Source organism: Microtus oregoni, unplaced genomic scaffold, assembly GCF_018167655.1.
Source record: "Microtus oregoni isolate MIOR12 unplaced genomic scaffold, Mior012 000005F_ref0000423, whole genome shotgun sequence".
Taxonomy (NCBI): domain Eukaryota; kingdom Metazoa; phylum Chordata; class Mammalia; order Rodentia; family Cricetidae; genus Microtus; species Microtus oregoni.
In genome coordinates, this window is record NW_024543064.1 from 22,412,496 (window position 1) to 22,429,233 (window position 16,738).

At 43.1% G+C, this 16,738-nt stretch overlaps 1 protein-coding gene across 12 annotated transcripts in view; it reads right to left on the reverse strand.

Moving 5' to 3' along the window:
* The window catches only part of Pum1 (pumilio RNA binding family member 1), a 117,813-nt gene extending 105,054 nt beyond the window's left edge, over positions 1 to 12,759 (reverse strand). For all 12 annotated transcript variants that reach the window (XM_041651636.1, XM_041651635.1, XM_041651634.1 and 9 more), the window contains exons 1-2: positions 12,659 to 12,759; positions 6,433 to 6,806 (exon numbers count right to left, since the gene is read on the reverse strand). In XM_041651636.1, the coding sequence (XP_041507570.1) occupies positions 6,433 to 6,795 (363 nt within the window). In that variant the 5' untranslated portion in view covers positions 6,796 to 6,806; positions 12,659 to 12,759. The remainder of the gene's footprint in view (positions 1 to 6,432; positions 6,807 to 12,658) is intronic.
* Between the last annotated feature and the right edge of the window lie 3,979 nt (positions 12,760 to 16,738).

Consider the following 16,738-nt stretch of genomic DNA (forward strand, 5'->3'; position numbering starts at 1 on the left):
TTTGAAGATTCAAAATAAATCAAATATAGAAATTTTACTTATTAAACCAAGTTATGCAGAAAATTATAATCTTTTATGGTTCATATGGGGGGGCATGGGTTAACACAAAGATTCATTATGAAGCCCAGGCTACCCTCCAACTCAGTATTCTTCTGCCTTAACCTACTGAAGGCTGGGATTAGAGACTAGATCCACCATGCCCACTTTATTTATAGGGGGAATATTATAGGATCTCTGAAGTTTGAAGCCAGCATGGCCTACAAAACTAGTTCCAGATCAGTGAGAATTACAACAGATTCTAGTACCAAAACCACAGGAAAAACTGCATGAAGTATGCTCCATGGCACTATGGCCAGGACAGAGCTACTTAAGTTTATGTGAATAACCCATGGACTATAAAATGTTTCCTCTATTTCAAGTGTGTGTGTGTGTGTGTGTGTGTGTGTGTGTATTCCTGTCCTTAAAGAATTCAGTATTATAAAGTGGAAAAGCCAAGTGTTATACTAGTGTTGTATATATAATATGCTCTTGTAATACCAGTTACTTGAGAAGCAAAAAAATCTTGAGCTTGTGGCTAGCCTGGGCAAAATAGCAAGACTTTCATCTCAGAAATAAAATCACTTAAAATAAATAAATATAGACTGGAAAGATGGCTCATCAGTTAAAAACACCTGCTACTATTAAAAAAGGACCCCAGTTTGGTTGTTCCCAGCACCCACATGGCTGCTAATAATCTTGTGTTAACTCTAGTACCAGGAGATCTGATGCCCTCTTCTGGCCTTTGTGGGCACTGTGGGTACTTCATGTGTGTGATTCACTTACATGGAGGCAAAACACAAACTTTAAAAAAAGGTTAAAATGTAAAGTTTTCACAAAAGGGAGGAACATGAATCTAAAGTCCCTTGGCATAGTAAATTCCACCACAGCCACTCTGATGAAAAGCAAATTACCAATTTGATTTTATTTTGTCCCATAACTGGGCTTTAGTGCACACCTTTAATCACAACACTCAGGAAACAGGCAGATGTTTGTAAATTCAAAGTCAGCCTGATTTACACAGCCTGTTCAGGCCAGCTAGGGCTGCAGAGTGAGAATAGACTGTCTTCAAAACAAATGAATGATAATAAAATGAAAAGCAAATTGATCAGTTATGCCAAAAAAAGTCATTTTAAAACACACCTTTAATCCCAGCACTCCAGGAGGCAGAGACAGGTGGACCTCTGTGAGTTCAAGGCCAGCCTGACAACGGAGAGAGTTCCAGGACAGCCAGAGATAAGCAGAGAAACCCCCAGAGTAAAAACCTGGAAGATCAGAACTGGCAGCGGCCCTCACTTCCTGTCTCTACTTCCTGAATTGCCACTGCCCCCACTTCTGTGGTTAAGTAGTGGCTAGCTGATCCCCAGGTAAGCTTTATTTGGCAGAACAAAACAAAATTATCACACAAAACAGCCTGGTCTACAGAGTGAATTCTAGGACAGCCAGAGCTGTTACACAGAGAAACCTTGTCTTGAAAACCAAAGAAAGAAAAGAAGAAAAAGAAAAGTAAACAGCCCCCCAAAAAATGAATAACCAGTAGTACAGTAGCAGGCACTGAAGTAGCAGGCACTGGTCACTTCATATTGTGACCCTATCTCTACAGAGATAAATAACTTCCCAAAAATTACTACTTAGACATAACCATCCCTCATAAAAAGAGAACATACACCAAACACAAAACAAGTCTTCAGTCACATTTGGATGAGACAACAGTCAACATCGTTTGTATTTATCTACTGTGGAGTTTATGGTCTCTACCATCCCAGTAAAGCAATCCATTGGCCTAAGAATGTGCTACTTTGTTCCAACAGTTCTCTGAGGTCTAGCATATCTTCCTGGGAAGGCAGAACTCTATCTACCAAGAGCTTACAACTGCACCCACACTTAGACTGCTGGACACGGTGGTGGTATGTTCCTGTAATACTAGCATTAGAAACTGCCTCATGGCTAAGCTTCAGTCTCTTGTCCCTAGAAATAAGCTACCTCACAGAACTGGAAGGATCAAATCCAGGAACTACAGAACTCAGTGCCTAGAACTTGTCTGGCTCTCAAAAACGCTTACTTCAACCTACCTGAGATCGCACATCCTCTCACCCTCACCTGTAACAGTGGCTGAAAAGAGCAGGGTCCCTACCTAGTCATGTCTCTTTGTTCTAGTGTTCCTCCTGCTCAGTGCTGGGATAACAGGAGTTGGCCACCTCAGCTGCCTTTAAAAACAAAAACAAAAACAAGGTCTCAGTCTAGTCCAAGTTGGCTTAGATCGCACACCCCTGCACAGCCCTCCCCTATACTCTGCAACTCCTTTCACAAGGTGTCTACCTTTAGCCTGTCATTTCTGGGACAGCTAAGCTGGAAGACCCACTTGTCTACCTGAGGGCAAAATTAAACAGCTGTTTTTACCTGAGTTAAAAAATTAAAAGAACACATCCAGGGGAAAAGGCACAAAAACCTCTGCCCTACATTAGTTCGTTCCAAAAAGTGAGGCAAATACCAAAACCAAGCCAGACATGGCTGTCATCCCAGCGCTCAGGAAAGAGGCAAGAGGATCCCCATCAAGTGCCAGGTCAGAGTAAGATGCTATCAACTACACCAATGGAGGGGGCCACAACATTACAACACAATAATTACTGTGTAAGTATGTGGATTCCCCGTAACTACGTATCAGCCCCAGAGTTCTCTACCACTGTGCATTACTGGGGTACCCTCCCCACTCCAGTGTGATGGTGACTGTTAGTTAACTCCCCACTACAGTGTGATGCTGACTGTTAGTTAACTCCCCACTACAGTGTGATGCTGACTGTTAGTTAACTCCCCACTACAGTGTGATGCTGACTGTTAGTTAACTCCCCACTCTAGTGTGATGCTGTTAGTTAACTCCCCACTCCAGTGTAATGCTGACTGTTAGTTAACTCCCCACTCTAGTGTGATGCTGACTGTTAGTTAACTCCCCACTCCAGTGTGATGCTGACTGTTAGTTAACTCCCCACTCCAGTGTGATGCTGACTGTTAGTTAACTCCCCACTCCAGTGTGATGCTGACTGTTAGTTAACTCCAAGCCAAGCGCTGGTTTAGGACCCTGTGTAGTAAACAGGTTTGCCACTGATTTCTAACTGCTTTGCTAAACAAACTGCCTGCTAAATCAGATATGATACTCATTATAGGGTTCACTTCAGACAAGCAGAGTAAACCTTAAAGAAAACATTTGGTGACTTGCGCAACCAGATCTTAGATTTCAGAGCTCTGCTATCAACTGATCCAGAGTCTAATCTGCTCGCTTTGCAAAAATATCCTAAGTTTGAATCTTTTATGCACCACCCTGAGACAAGGAAAGTCAATATAAGAAGCTTCAGGTCTGTAACACAGAGGTTTGCTTTTTTGTTTTTGACGGGAAATTCAAGACAGAGTCTCTCTGTGTAGTTCCAGCTGTCCTAGAAATGTGTAGACCAAGCTGCCTTTTGAGCTCAAAGATCTGTCTGCCTCTGTCTCCTAAGTGCTGGTATTTAAAGTTGTGCACTGCCATCACCAGGATTATAGCACAGATTTTTTTTTTGGGGGGGGGGGGGTTCGAGACAGGGTTTCTCTATGGCTTTGGAGCCTGTCCTGGAACTAGCTCTGTAGACCAGGCTGGTCTCGAACTCACAGAGATCCGCCTGCCTCTGCCTCCCGAGCGCTGGGATTAAAGGCGTGCGCCACCACCGCCCGGCTATGTAGGATTTCTAAACATTTGACCAAGTCAAGAGATAAGGGGCTTTTTCTGCTTTGCCTTTCCAAAGGTGCCACCCAAACATGTAGTCTTAGCTTGACACCTCTCCACATATAGCATCTACCTACTGCATCCCATCTTTACCTAAACTCAACATGTTAGAGTACCTACTTGTCCTGTTACTTCATGAACCAGGACCCCAGCATTTGTAATTCACAATGCCACGCATCTCAGCTCCCTATCTTTTTCTGTAAGGTTTCTGGCACTGCTGGGGTTCAAACCCAGGCCTCAAGCATGCTAAGCAAGCTTCTGCCACTGAGTTACACCTCAGTCTCTCATGCTTATACTTCATGTATCTGTTCAAGCTGTTATCCAGAACAGGTTGCACCTGGAACTCCAGCACTCAGAAGGCTGAGGCACAGTAATTGACAGTCCTAGGCTAGCCTGCACTACAGAGACAATACCAAAAAAGGGGGAAAAAAGGGAGGAGCTGGGTGTGATTTATTCTCAGCACTCCAGAGGCAGGGATGAGGCAGGTGGATCTGAGTTTAAGGCCAACCTGGTCTACAAAGTGAGTCCCAGGGCAGTCAGGACTACACAGAGCACCCTGTCTCAAAAGAGAGAGAGAGAGAGAGAGAGAGAGAGAGAGAGAGAGAGAGAGGAGAGAAGAGAAAAGAAAGAAAAAATTAGAGGGTGGGGGCTGGAGAGATGGCTCAATGGTTAAGAGTACAGGTTCAAGCTCAGTCCCCAGCACCCCCACTGTACTGACAACCAAACATCTGTAACTCCAGTCCCTTGTAACACCCTCTTCTAACCTCAACAGACATCAGGCTCACACATCATACTCATACATACATGAGGCAAAACACTCGCAGGGCGGTGGTAGCACACGCCTTTAACCCCAGCACTCAGGAAGCAGAGGATCTCTGTGAATTCAAGGCTATCCTGGTCTACAGAACTAGTTCCAGGTCAGCTAGGGATACACAACAGAAACCCTGTCTCAAAAAGCAAAAATAAAATAGAAAGAAGAAAAATCCTCAAAATGTTGTCCAATGGAACATGGTCCTTACCCATTTCTCATTAGAACACTACCAAGGTTACATAAAAGCCATGCCAAACAATGCTGCCTAGAGAATCACATCTTGGCCTGGCATTCAAGTCCTTTTCCTCTACCATGTCAGTTTTCTACAACCTTACTGAAAGACCAAAAGGCTAGATAATCATGGAACAAATAGATTTCTTCCCATGTTTTATTTTTGGTGTTTTTGAAACAGGGTGTTGGCATATCCCAAATACTGTGATTAAAGGCGCGTGACATCAAACTCAGACCCAAAGTTTCCTACATGCTAAAGTCTACCTACATAATAGAATACTAAGTTAGGAAAAAAAATTTTTTTTTTTTGGAAACAGAGCTTCTCTGTGTAGCCTAACTATCCTAGAACTCTCTCTCTGTAGACCAGGCTGGCCTCAAAGAGATGCGTACATTTAATTACTACCTTCAAGTCTCTAAAAAAAATTCTGAGGATGTAGTTTTTCAGAAATAGAGATATTGGCTATGAAGCTCAAAGGACTAGGGTTCTATCTTCAGTACTGCCAAGGAAAAAAGGGATGCACTGCATTAACAGTAAACAAATGAAGTACTTTGCAATAAGTACAAAATAAAACTTAAAAATTACTCAGGAGGGCTGGAGAGATGGTTTAGAGATTAAGAGGACTGGCTGTTCTTCCAGAGGTCCTGAGTTCAATTCCCAGCAACCACGTGGTGACTCACAACCATCTGTAATGAGGTCTAGTGCCCTATTCTGGCCTGCAGACATATATGCAGGCAGAACATTGTACACACAATAAATAAATCTTTAAAAAATAAAAATGACTCAGGAGCGGAAGATATTTCCTTTGTCTTATCACTAGCATCCTCACCTACATATACCTACACCAGTAAAACAAAGATCTACGATCAACCTGCTCAATACATTTCTACTGAATAAGAAAGTAAAACCACCAGTTTGTGGTGCACACCTCTGATCCCAGCATTCAGGAGGCAGAGGTAGGCTGTCTCTGGGTTTAAAACCAGCCTGGTCTACAGAGCAAATTCCAGGATAGTCAGGGCTACCCAGAGAAACCTTGGAAGAGGGACCTAAGACACAACCAACCCTTACACTGGGCACTCATCAGTTCCACTTCAAACAAACCTCAAATGAGCAGATGATTTCTTAATTTCCCTTACTTTCAACCATAAAATCTTTTTATTTCAATATTCCTTTAATTTTCCATTTGCAACAACCATCAAGTTTAATTCTTCCTGGGAATTTAAACATTCTCACATTGCTTCCAAACAATAGCATCTTAAAGATAAATCACCCAAGCCAATAGAAAGGCTCTGATTTAAATCCAAACAATTCTTAAAAGCATATCAATGGTGAAAAACAGATATTTTGTTAACAATATTCCTAGAAATGCATTGTGAACATTAAAACAGTCTTAAGATTTCTTTAGTGGATTTACTATATAACACCAGAATGGTAAATAACCCAGTGGCAATTACAATGAACAACCATTCTTTACAAGAAGTGACTCTTGATTACAACAAACTAAATAAGCAATCAAAGAGTTTAAGAAAGTCATTAAAAGCAGACAGCCTAAGCGGATAGTGATTAGAGAGTCTTAAAGCTGAAATAGGGAACTTTTTTTACCTGGTGTTCTGCATGAATGTTATCCCCTGTAGGCCATCGATGTTTGCTAGTATTATAGCCGCCTCCACCACTTCCTCCTCCCCCAAGCTGCTCACCATGCTGCCTCTGAAAGAAGTAGTCCACCATAGCGTCGTCCTGGGAACGGCCTGCAACTCCTATGGATCCTGGGACAGGGCTGGAGTGTGTCCCAGCTGCAAGAGCCTGATTTGCAGCTGGCTGTGGCTGCGTTTGCGACCCTGTTCCAGATGTCAAAACAACAGGCATGTTGGGATTAGCTGGTTCTTGAGGGTGATGTTTCAGGTGGGGGCTGAAAGAGTCCTGCCAAAGCACTGCTTTTCTCTTCAAGACACATGCAACGCTCATTCCACCAACACCTAAGAACAAACAGTTAACAGATGTTTAATGCTTGTATTTTTAAAAACAATTCCATATACTCCAGTATAAAAGGCTAAACAACCAGTCTCTACCAAGAAGAAAAGTGTCTTGTAACAGTTTCCTGAACTGAACCTCCTGGGCCTGTGTGTGCAGAAATAAAGGTAACGAGCAGCAAGTACTTCAACTGGTGCTGCGATGAGGGCCCACTACCGTAACCAAGCTTTACTAATAAAAAGTAATGATAGAGGGGCTGGAGAGATGGCTCAGTGGTTAAGAGCACTGCCTGCTCTTCCAAAAGTCCTGAGTTCAATTCCCAGCAACCACATGGTGGCTCACAACCATCTGTAATGAGGTCTGGTGTCCTCTTATGGCCTGCAGACATACACACAGACAGAATATTGTATACATAATAAATAAATAAATATTTATTTATTAAAAAAAAAAGTAATGATAGAGATCTAGATTTGAGCCCTAGGATCACAAAAATAAATAATATGTAATCAATGGCTTCCCTACTCAACTTAGTTTCTCCTTAAGCCAAATGTACTTCAGTCTCTAAATAAACAGGTTTCCTTTTTTTATTTTTGTAAGGTGAGGCTTCATGTAACCTAGGCTGGCTTTGATAGTTATAGGTAGCCAAAGCTGGCCATTCTACTTGCACCTCCTGGTGCTGGGATCACAGGCATGCAACAACAGGACTGTGACCAGGAACTTTTGAAAGCATCATTAAGCTTACAGTCAGGAAGCATAGCTCAACGGAGCAATACAGTGCTTGCCTAGCCTCAAATGCTCCTAGATTCAATACCCTGGACACCCCTCCACGCTCCAATTTCACTTTAAAAAAACTTATAAACATGTCAATTAAAAAAAAAAAAGCTGGGGGCTGGAGAGATGGCTCAGTGGTTAAGAGCATTGCCTGCTCTTCCATATTCCATAGGTCCTGAGTTCAATTCCCAGCAACCACATGGTGGCTCACAACCATCTGTAATAAGGTCTGGTGCCCTCTTCTGGCCTGCAGACATACACACAGACAGAATATTGTATACATAATAAATAAGTAAATGAATGAATATTAAAAGAAAAAAAGCCTAGGGTTGGGGCTAGAGACATGGCTCAGCAGTTAAAGAGTACTGGCTGCTCTTCCTGGATGCAGGTTCAAGTTCCAGCACCCACATGGGGGCTCACACCTGTCTGTAACTCCTGTTCCAAGGCTTCTGACACCCTCACAAAGGGAAAACACCATAAAACAAAAAATAAAAATAAATTTTAAAAAAGCCTATGGCTTAGATCCTGTAACTTCAAAGGACCCTTTAAAATATCTAACATGTTTGTGTGACAAGAGTATATATCCTAACCAAGATCATCAGTGGTTTCATAACAAGGGGGAAATCAAGACTTTTACTAGTAACCTACAAATACAAAGCAATCACGTTCATTAGTGATCAACTTAGAAACAGGACTAAACTCACTGTAAAAACCAGAGGAAAACTGTAAAAACCACAGGAATAGGGTAGCAAATACATGGCAGACATTATCTCATCACAGAAACACTGAAAGGGAAGCATTAGCAGCCCTGTTTTTACAGTAAAACATTACAGAAGTTAGGAGGAGCCCAAGGCTATCATCATCCATCTAAAAAGCAGAGATCTCAAGCTATTCTGAAACCAATCCCAGTTCGTTCTAGAATCCTAATAGTAGTATAACTTCTATCTTTTTTGGTTTTTTGAGACAGTCTCACCACGAGGAAACCAGACTGGCCTTGAACTCACTGATATCTGCCTATCTGATTTCTGGCACCAAAGAAGTGGGCCACCCCTCCTGGCAGTTAGTTATCCGTAGGGTGTTAAACTCCTCTGGAAATCCAACAAAGAAATCCAATGTTAGGGGTTGGAGAAATGGCTCAGAGGTTAAGAGCATTGCCTGCTCTTCCAAAGGTCCTGAGTTCAATTCCCAGCAACCACATGGTGGCTCACAACCATCTGTAATGGGGTCTGGTGCCCTCTTCTGGCCTGCAGGCATACACATAGACAGAATGTTGTATACATAATAAATAAATATTAAAAAAAAGAAATCAAATGTTACTAGGAAGCATTGCTACTTAAGTTCCTCAAAAACCAAATAATTAAATTTGTACACACAAAATAAAGGGGTTACCAACTAATATACACCTATCTGCTACCACTAGAGTAACTTCCAAGGATATCAGCACTGCTCAAAACAAGTAAAAAACCTGTTTTCTCTTCTTTTAGTAATTTATTCAGCTTTATTTTATGTGCATTGATATGAAGATATCATATCAGATCCCCTAGAACTGGAGGTTAGACAGGTGTAAGCTGGCATGTGGGTGCTGGAAATTAAACCCAGAGCCTCTAGAAGAACAGTCAGTGCTCTTAACCACTGAGCCATATCTCCAGCCCCGTTGTCTATTTTGAAGTATTTTTTATTCTTTTGGGTATGTTTTACCTGCATGTATGTGCACCATGTACATGCAATGTCTGAGGTCAGAAGACGGCATCATGTCCCTAAAAACTGGAGTCAGTGATGACTGTAAGCCACCATGTGGGTGCTGGGAATAAAACACCACATGTCCTCTGCAAAAGCATCCCCAAGTGCTTTTTGTTTTGTTTTTGTTTTTTAAGACAGGTTCTCTGTGTAACAGCCCTGACTGTCCTGGAACTTATTTTGTTGACCAGGCTGGTCTTGAACTCAGAGACCCATGTGTCTGCCTCCTGAGTACTAGGATTAAAGGCGTACACCATATATGCAAAGCACCAAGTACTCTTAACTACTGAACATCATCTCTCCAGTCTCCAACCATGTTCTCTCATTAGATAAGTAACCTCCTGGAAACTTCTTACAATTAATTCATGTTTGGAAGCTATAAGTAAGAGATCACAAAGCAATCTGCAATCTGTTCAAAACCTAATTTGTAATCCCAGCACTCTTGAGAGACTAAAGCAGGAGAAGCACTAATACTCCAAAGGCAGCTTACATTTAAACTGTGAGAGTTTAAGGCCAATCTGGAACACCACTACGTATTCTCTTAACAAATGACAAGGGGGCTGGAGAAATGGTTCAGTGGTTAAGAGCACTAACTGCTTTTCCAGAGGATCCAGGTTCAGTTCCCAGCACCCACATGGCAGCTCACAATTGTCTAACACGCTCACCTAGATATACGTGCAGGTAAAACACCAATGCACATAAAATAAAAATAACTAACTAAAAAAAGACAAAAAAAAACCTCTACTTTGGAAAAGCCTGGTATAAATCAACAATTCCAATACAGTCTTCGAACTCCTTCCCTCCAATTAAACCCCATCCAACAGAACCTTTACTAGAACAGTTTTAGCCTTCTAGACTCACATGAATAAAATGCTGTCTAGGCTTCAGTACAAAACTAGAAAATCATAGGTGTTTCATCACCAGCCTTTGCCAAGTGAATGCCAGCCTAATGCCTCCTCACTTGACTCTCTAAAGACCTCATTACCCTCAGACTGCATATTATATTTTCTTCTGCAAGAGAATCTCTATCAGATACTAGGCCAAGAGATGCAAAGCCCAAGTTTTGCCACTAAACTAAAAAAAATCTCTCTCTGCCAGTTTCCAAAGTAAGTAAGTTTGTCTTTCCTCCATGCCTTAGTTTTTTTGGAGCTTTCTAACTAAAAAAAAAAAAAAAGTTATGAAGGTTTTAACAAATTTCAAATCACTATGCTGACAATTCCACAAATTTAGTTACCTATTAGTCAAGGCAACAGAGCCCCAATCTCCAAGGGAATTCTTAAAATAGTAAATGTCAAAAGCTACCTAAAATGAATTTCCATAGTAAGAAAAAGCTGGTCCCTGAAAACAAACTCATTCTAAAAAATAACTGGGGGTCACTTACAAAAATATTCAAGCACAACAATTGGCTTTTGTGAGGCTCTCTGGAGGCCGAGACTTCCTGCTTTACCTAGGGAGGCAAGGCAGTTTCTCAGACAAGAGAAACCCTGGCAAGAGGGACAACTGAAAAGTGAGCAACATCGAAACACTAACATGTGTGTGGGAGAATTTTGTAACATCTTAGAACTGACAAAACAAAAATTAATAATCAGTTACCTAAGTACCAGAAACCGTGAAACTGATGTTACCTTTCAGGGAACTCTGAAAGCTCACTAAAAGTTATGTATAGTATTTGAAATAAATTGTCTTACAAATGACTTTATTTAAAAAACAGACGTTTTAACAATACAATGAAGTACCAAGTCTTTCAAACTGTGTAAAGATCAAGCCGCAGTTTGGTTTTACTTTTTAAATATCACTATTATTGAGTTTTCTCTAAACAAAGCAGCAGGGCTTAATCTACCTCTTTTTACTAAGACGGTCCGGTTTAAAAGGTGTTTATTTTACCACACCGAACCAACCTTTTGTGGACATAAATTTATCTTAAAGCAGTTCATCACAGCCCCAAACTAAACAAATCCCAATTGAAAAAAAAGCTGTGGCCTTGGACAAGATGAATTCAACCGTGGAAAGGCAAAATACTAACTCCGAGTTCAGAACCCAGTAGTTCTTCCCAGGCGCTCAGGTAAAGAATCCTCTACGGAGGATGTTTTACAAAGTTACAATCAGGGATGGGTCAAAATGGTTACTTTGTTTACTAACACCCCAAAGGTAGCGGCTTATGTTAGCGGGAGGACTACATTGGTAACTTTTCTGCCAAAACTAAAAGCTAAAGCTACAATCCTAACTTCAGAAGTAACAGATTTTAAAAACAGAACGCCCAAAAGGCCTCATAAATCATCTTCATAATAAGAGTCATCAATGGGCCGAGCAAAATGACCAAGTGTAACGAAGCATTATCGTAATTTGCACAATGAAAACGAACGATTCTTCAAAGTTATGGTGAGGATAAAGCCTTCTCTTGGTGATGTGTGGGAGTTCTTCGATGGGGGGGTTCTTGGGGGAGGGGTGAACTACTCGGGAGAAGTTACTACAGGAGCGTTCCTCACTTGACGTGGGAGTGGTACTGTCGAGAAAACAAATGACCCGTGTTTACCATCCACGTTCGTGAGGACCGAAACTGTAGCGCTGAGCAGCTACCATGGTTTTCCTACTGCCTAAGGCTTTCGAAAAGCCCCTTGAAGAGAAAAGCACACTAACAACCGGGAGGCTCAAAGAGGAAGAGCACCACCACCCCAAAAAAAAAAAAGAAAAAAGAAAAAGAAACACACACGCTCTCACGGAAACAAAAGGCCACAAGAAACCCCAGGAGCCCAAAAGGCGATCCGAAACTTCCTGATGGCCACCTCTCCGCATCTAAGGCTTGCAAAAATCGCCCACTCCCCACCACCGTGGAGTCTCGCCCGTGGACCGGGGCCCGCCGGCGCTTTCGAAAGCGATGTATTGTTCCTCCCTCGGCGCTGCCACGGAAGCTCCAGAAGTCCAAGGGACCCGCGGGAGCACCGTATTTCCACTCCGCGGCCACAAGGGAGGGCTCCGGGCTTCGCCAACCCATCCCGAAATAAATAAATAGAGAGATAAAAGAAATACAAAGAGCCGAGCCGAACGGCCAACGCCAATCTCCAGGGACTCCCATCAGGGCCGCACGGAGGCACGGAGCCGCCGGCGGTAGCTCCGGGCCGGGCCCCGGCCGCGGCCCGCTCCCCACCCCCTCCTCGCGGATAACAATAGGGCCTCGCTGCCGCCTCCCAAACACGTACGAGCGGAGCGAGCGCCGAGCCTCCGCCAGGCCCGGAGGCGTCTCTAAACCCTCCTCGCCCCGCCAACCGCGGCCAAACGCCAATACGAGCGGCGCATCGGCTCGCTGGAAGTCCGGAGCGCGGTTTGGGGTCACCCGGGTGCGGATACTCACGGGCGGAGCGGTAGGATGAAGATGGATTCCGGCCCCCCGATCTTCGCTCGCCGGCGCTCTCGCTCCCCCTTACCTTTCACTCCGACAACATGGCGGCCCACTGGGGACTGGGCTGGCGCGGTGCATCATGGGAGCGGCGCCGGCCCCGGCTCCGGCGGTGGCAGCGGCGTGTGCGGAGCGGGCGGGCGGGCGGCTCTGGAACAGGTTGCCCCGTTGCCATGCCAACCGCAGGGCCTGCGTGAACTCGGGGAAACTCGCAGGCCACACAACCGCTGTGCCTGCCCGCAGGGACGAGAGCGCGCCGCCGCCTAGGGAACAGGGAGGAAGGCGCTCGGGCGCGGACGGAGCACCCGGCCCGCCGTCGAGGGGGAGGGGATGCCGACGAGGGGCCGCCTGCGCGTGGGCTTTTCCGCAGTCCGGCCCGAGGCTGGGTTCGAACCCCTCCCAGCCTTCTGGCTCGTGGCTTTATTGTACCTTCCTGCCTCCATTTTCCCATTGTAACATACGAGGGAGAAGTCCAACAGCTCCTTAACAGAACGCCCAAGAGGATGGAGGGCAGGACCTCAACCTGATTGGCAAGCTCTGGCTGGAACACAATGGCGATGCCTAGACCCTGTTCAAAAGTGATTAGAGCTAGTTCCAGGACAGGCACCAAAGCTACAGAGAAACCCTGTCTCGAAAAACCAAAAAAAAAAAAAAAAAAGTGATTAGAAATTTCAAGATGGAGCTGGACGGTGATAGCGCTCGCCTTGGCTTTATTCCCAACACTCTGGAGGCAGAGTCAAGCGGATCCCTGAGTTCGAGGCCAGCCTGGTTTGTTACAAAGCAAGTTCCAGGGCACCCAGGGCTGCAAAGAGAAACCCTGTCTTGAAAAAAAAAAAGAAAAAAGAAAGGAAGGAGAGAGAAAGGAAGAAATTTCAAGATGGCACAGCAAACTCTGTCGAAAGAAATATAAAGAAAAATGAAATTTCAAGATGCACAGCTAACTAAGCTTAGAACATGAAGTCAGAGGTGTTTACAAGCGCTGTTTTTTGTTTTTGTTTTTTATGAGTCAGAGTCTTGTGTAACCCTGGATGGTCTCAAAAAGATCCACCTGCCTCTGCCTCCAAGAACCACTCGATATCAGTATTAGCTGTTGTCATTCTGTCTAGTTGCCAAAATGAATGGAACTGGAGGTTTGATTAAAGTGACTTAAAAATCACTGGTAGTTAATGACAGATTTTTATCACATTTTATTTGTTTTGGGAGGCAGCAGTAGAAGACAGGAAAAAAAAAAAACTTCTATGAGAGTTGCTTCTCTCACCATGCGGGGCCCAGGTGAACTCAGGTGTCCAGCAAGCACCTTAACCACTGAACCATCTTTGCAGCCCAAGATAGTCTTATCACAAATTCAAGATGGGTTTAAAACTTGAGCAAATATCAATATTCTAAAAGACCAGAAGATACTGGGAAAGAGAAACCTTTCTAGATAAAGGAGAAAAAATATATAATTATGAATCAAAAATCAAAAAAACATAAAGCAGCGCTTAGGGGCACAAACCTGTGATTCCACCACTTGGGAGTTTGAGGCAGAAGGACTGCCATGACTTGGAAGACCATCTGGGTTACAGAACAAGTACCAAATCAACTAAGAACAAAACCCAAGCTTCACCTATGCTAATGGGTCCATGCTTCACCGATGCTAACCACACCAGTGACCTACACTCAAGACTAAGATGTTTCACCTCTGAATACCGTTGGAGAGTTGAACTAATACACAAAGTATCATGTGATACAGAACTACTAGTCAATAAATGTAGCTTGTTTTGTACAGGGCTTATAGTAACTACTCATCAAACACGTTCCATGCAAGAATTTAACAATTACTTTCACTCTAACCCTCAAATTTCTCTCCCTCCCATTGGTTTTTTTGTCTGTTCCTAGACAGGATTTCTTTGTGTAGTCTTAGCTATGCTGGAACTCACTCTGTAGACCAATCTGGCCTCAAACTCAAGAGATCTGACCCTCCCGCCATCCCACCCCCACCTGTGTGGGGATTACATGGGGAGCATGCTGGGATTACAGGCATGCTCCACCAGGGTTGTGTATTTTCTTAGATGGCTATGCAACACTGCTCACTGCCCTGGCCTGAAGGGGCTAAAAGTATTATCTACTTGATTCAACAAAGTATTGTTATATTAAGTGGTGGAAATCAAGGTTACATAATTTCAGGTCTTGCTTCAAGTTGACTCTCTGAATACAACATGCTCTTGAATGTTGAGACCAGGGGATATAGCTCTGTTGGTGGTAGGGTGTTGCCTCACATGCATTAAACCCTAAATTTGGTACCCAGCAATGCATAAACTGGGTATGATTTATGGCAGGGAGGTACAGTTGTAAACACTGTGAAGATTCTCAGGCAGCCTTGAGGTCTTCTAATTTTCTGAAAAGACATTTTGTTATCAACATTGTTTTCCAACTGTGTTAGGCTTGGACACTTATCTCTCTCAGAGTCTCCCTCCAATGGCATCTGTGGTTTCCACTGTTACACTGTTACTATTTTCAATAATCGCTTTGGTTCCTTGTAAATCTGAATAGACAACCCCCCACCCGCAAACCACATCCATCACCCACAACTAGTAACTAGGATCTAAGCAATCTTTCAATTGAAGGAAAACTAAAAAGTGGAAACTTTAGTTGACTATTTAACTATGTAAAGATGTGTTACATTTGTTTATGTTGCAGATATTAGTTAACTATGTAAAGAAAGGTGTGTTACCTTATGCTACATTTGTTAAATTATGTTAAGACCTGTAGCTGTTTTCCCTTGCCGACCTAAGGCACATGATTGATCTAAGAAGTGTCTGGGGCCAGGCAGCCACAAAACAGTCCAACATAGAGTGGGACATACAGAATAAAAGAAACATAAAAAGTCCTGAGGCAAAACATAGATGAATTGAAACAGGTTAATTTAAGTTATAAGAGCCAGTGGAACAAGCTTACAATAGGCCGAGCATTCATAACTAAAGATAAGTCTCCGTGTCATGATCTGGGGGCTGAAGAAAAAAGCCGGGTGGCCCAGAAAAAAGCCTGCTAAAGGGGACACATAAAAAGTTCTGTTTGACAGTATTGAAAAGCTAAGGAGGAAATGAGAATTACTGAGCCAGGGTCTAGGAAAGCCTAGCGAGGAACTGACACGGAAGCCTCTCATTTGGAAGTAGTACTTGGGAGGGGGGATTTTCTTTTTTTTTTTCTTTTTTTTTAAATATTTATTTATTATGTATACAATATTCAATCTGTGTGTGTTTGCAGACCAGAAGAGGACAGCAGACCTCGTTACAGATGGTTGTAAGCCACCATGTGGTTGCTGGGAATTGAACTCATGACCTTTGGAAGAGCAGGCAATGCTCTTAACCACTGAGCCATCTCTCCAGCCCGAGGGGGGAATTTCTTGATAGGCAACTGAGAAGGAAAAAGGAGAGGTGTGGAGTTTATATTTGTATTTGGTGTATTATTTGTTTTTGCTATGCTTTAGTGTTTATGTTTTTGTTTTGCTTCATACTAAGGGTATTGGACCTGTGCGTTTATTGAGTTTTTGAGACAAAGTTTCATAATGTAGCCCTGGTTTGCCAGGAACTCATTATGTAGACTAGGCTAGCTTTGACATGTACTAATTTTCTTGCAACTACCTCCCAGGGCTAGAATAAGGAGTATGAGCCCTCAGCCTTGCTAGAAAATATCTTTAAGGAAAACAATGTAACTTCTACTTTTGCTTTTTTTTTTTATTACAATGTATATCTTAACAGTTACAGCAGTCTTTTTACAGCTCTGTTATCAAAACACTGAAACTATCAGGTATGGTGACAAGCCTTTCATCCCAGAATTCTGGAGACAAAGGCATGTGGATCTCTGTGAGTTCAAACCCAACCTGGTCTACAGAACTACTTCCAGGACAGCCCAAGCTACAGAATAGAGAGTCCCTGTCTTTTATTTATTTACTTTTTTAGTTTTACTTATTTTTATGTTCATTGATATTTTGCATGTATGCATGTATGCCTGTGTGGATGTGCCAGATCCCCTGGAACTGGAGATATAAACAGC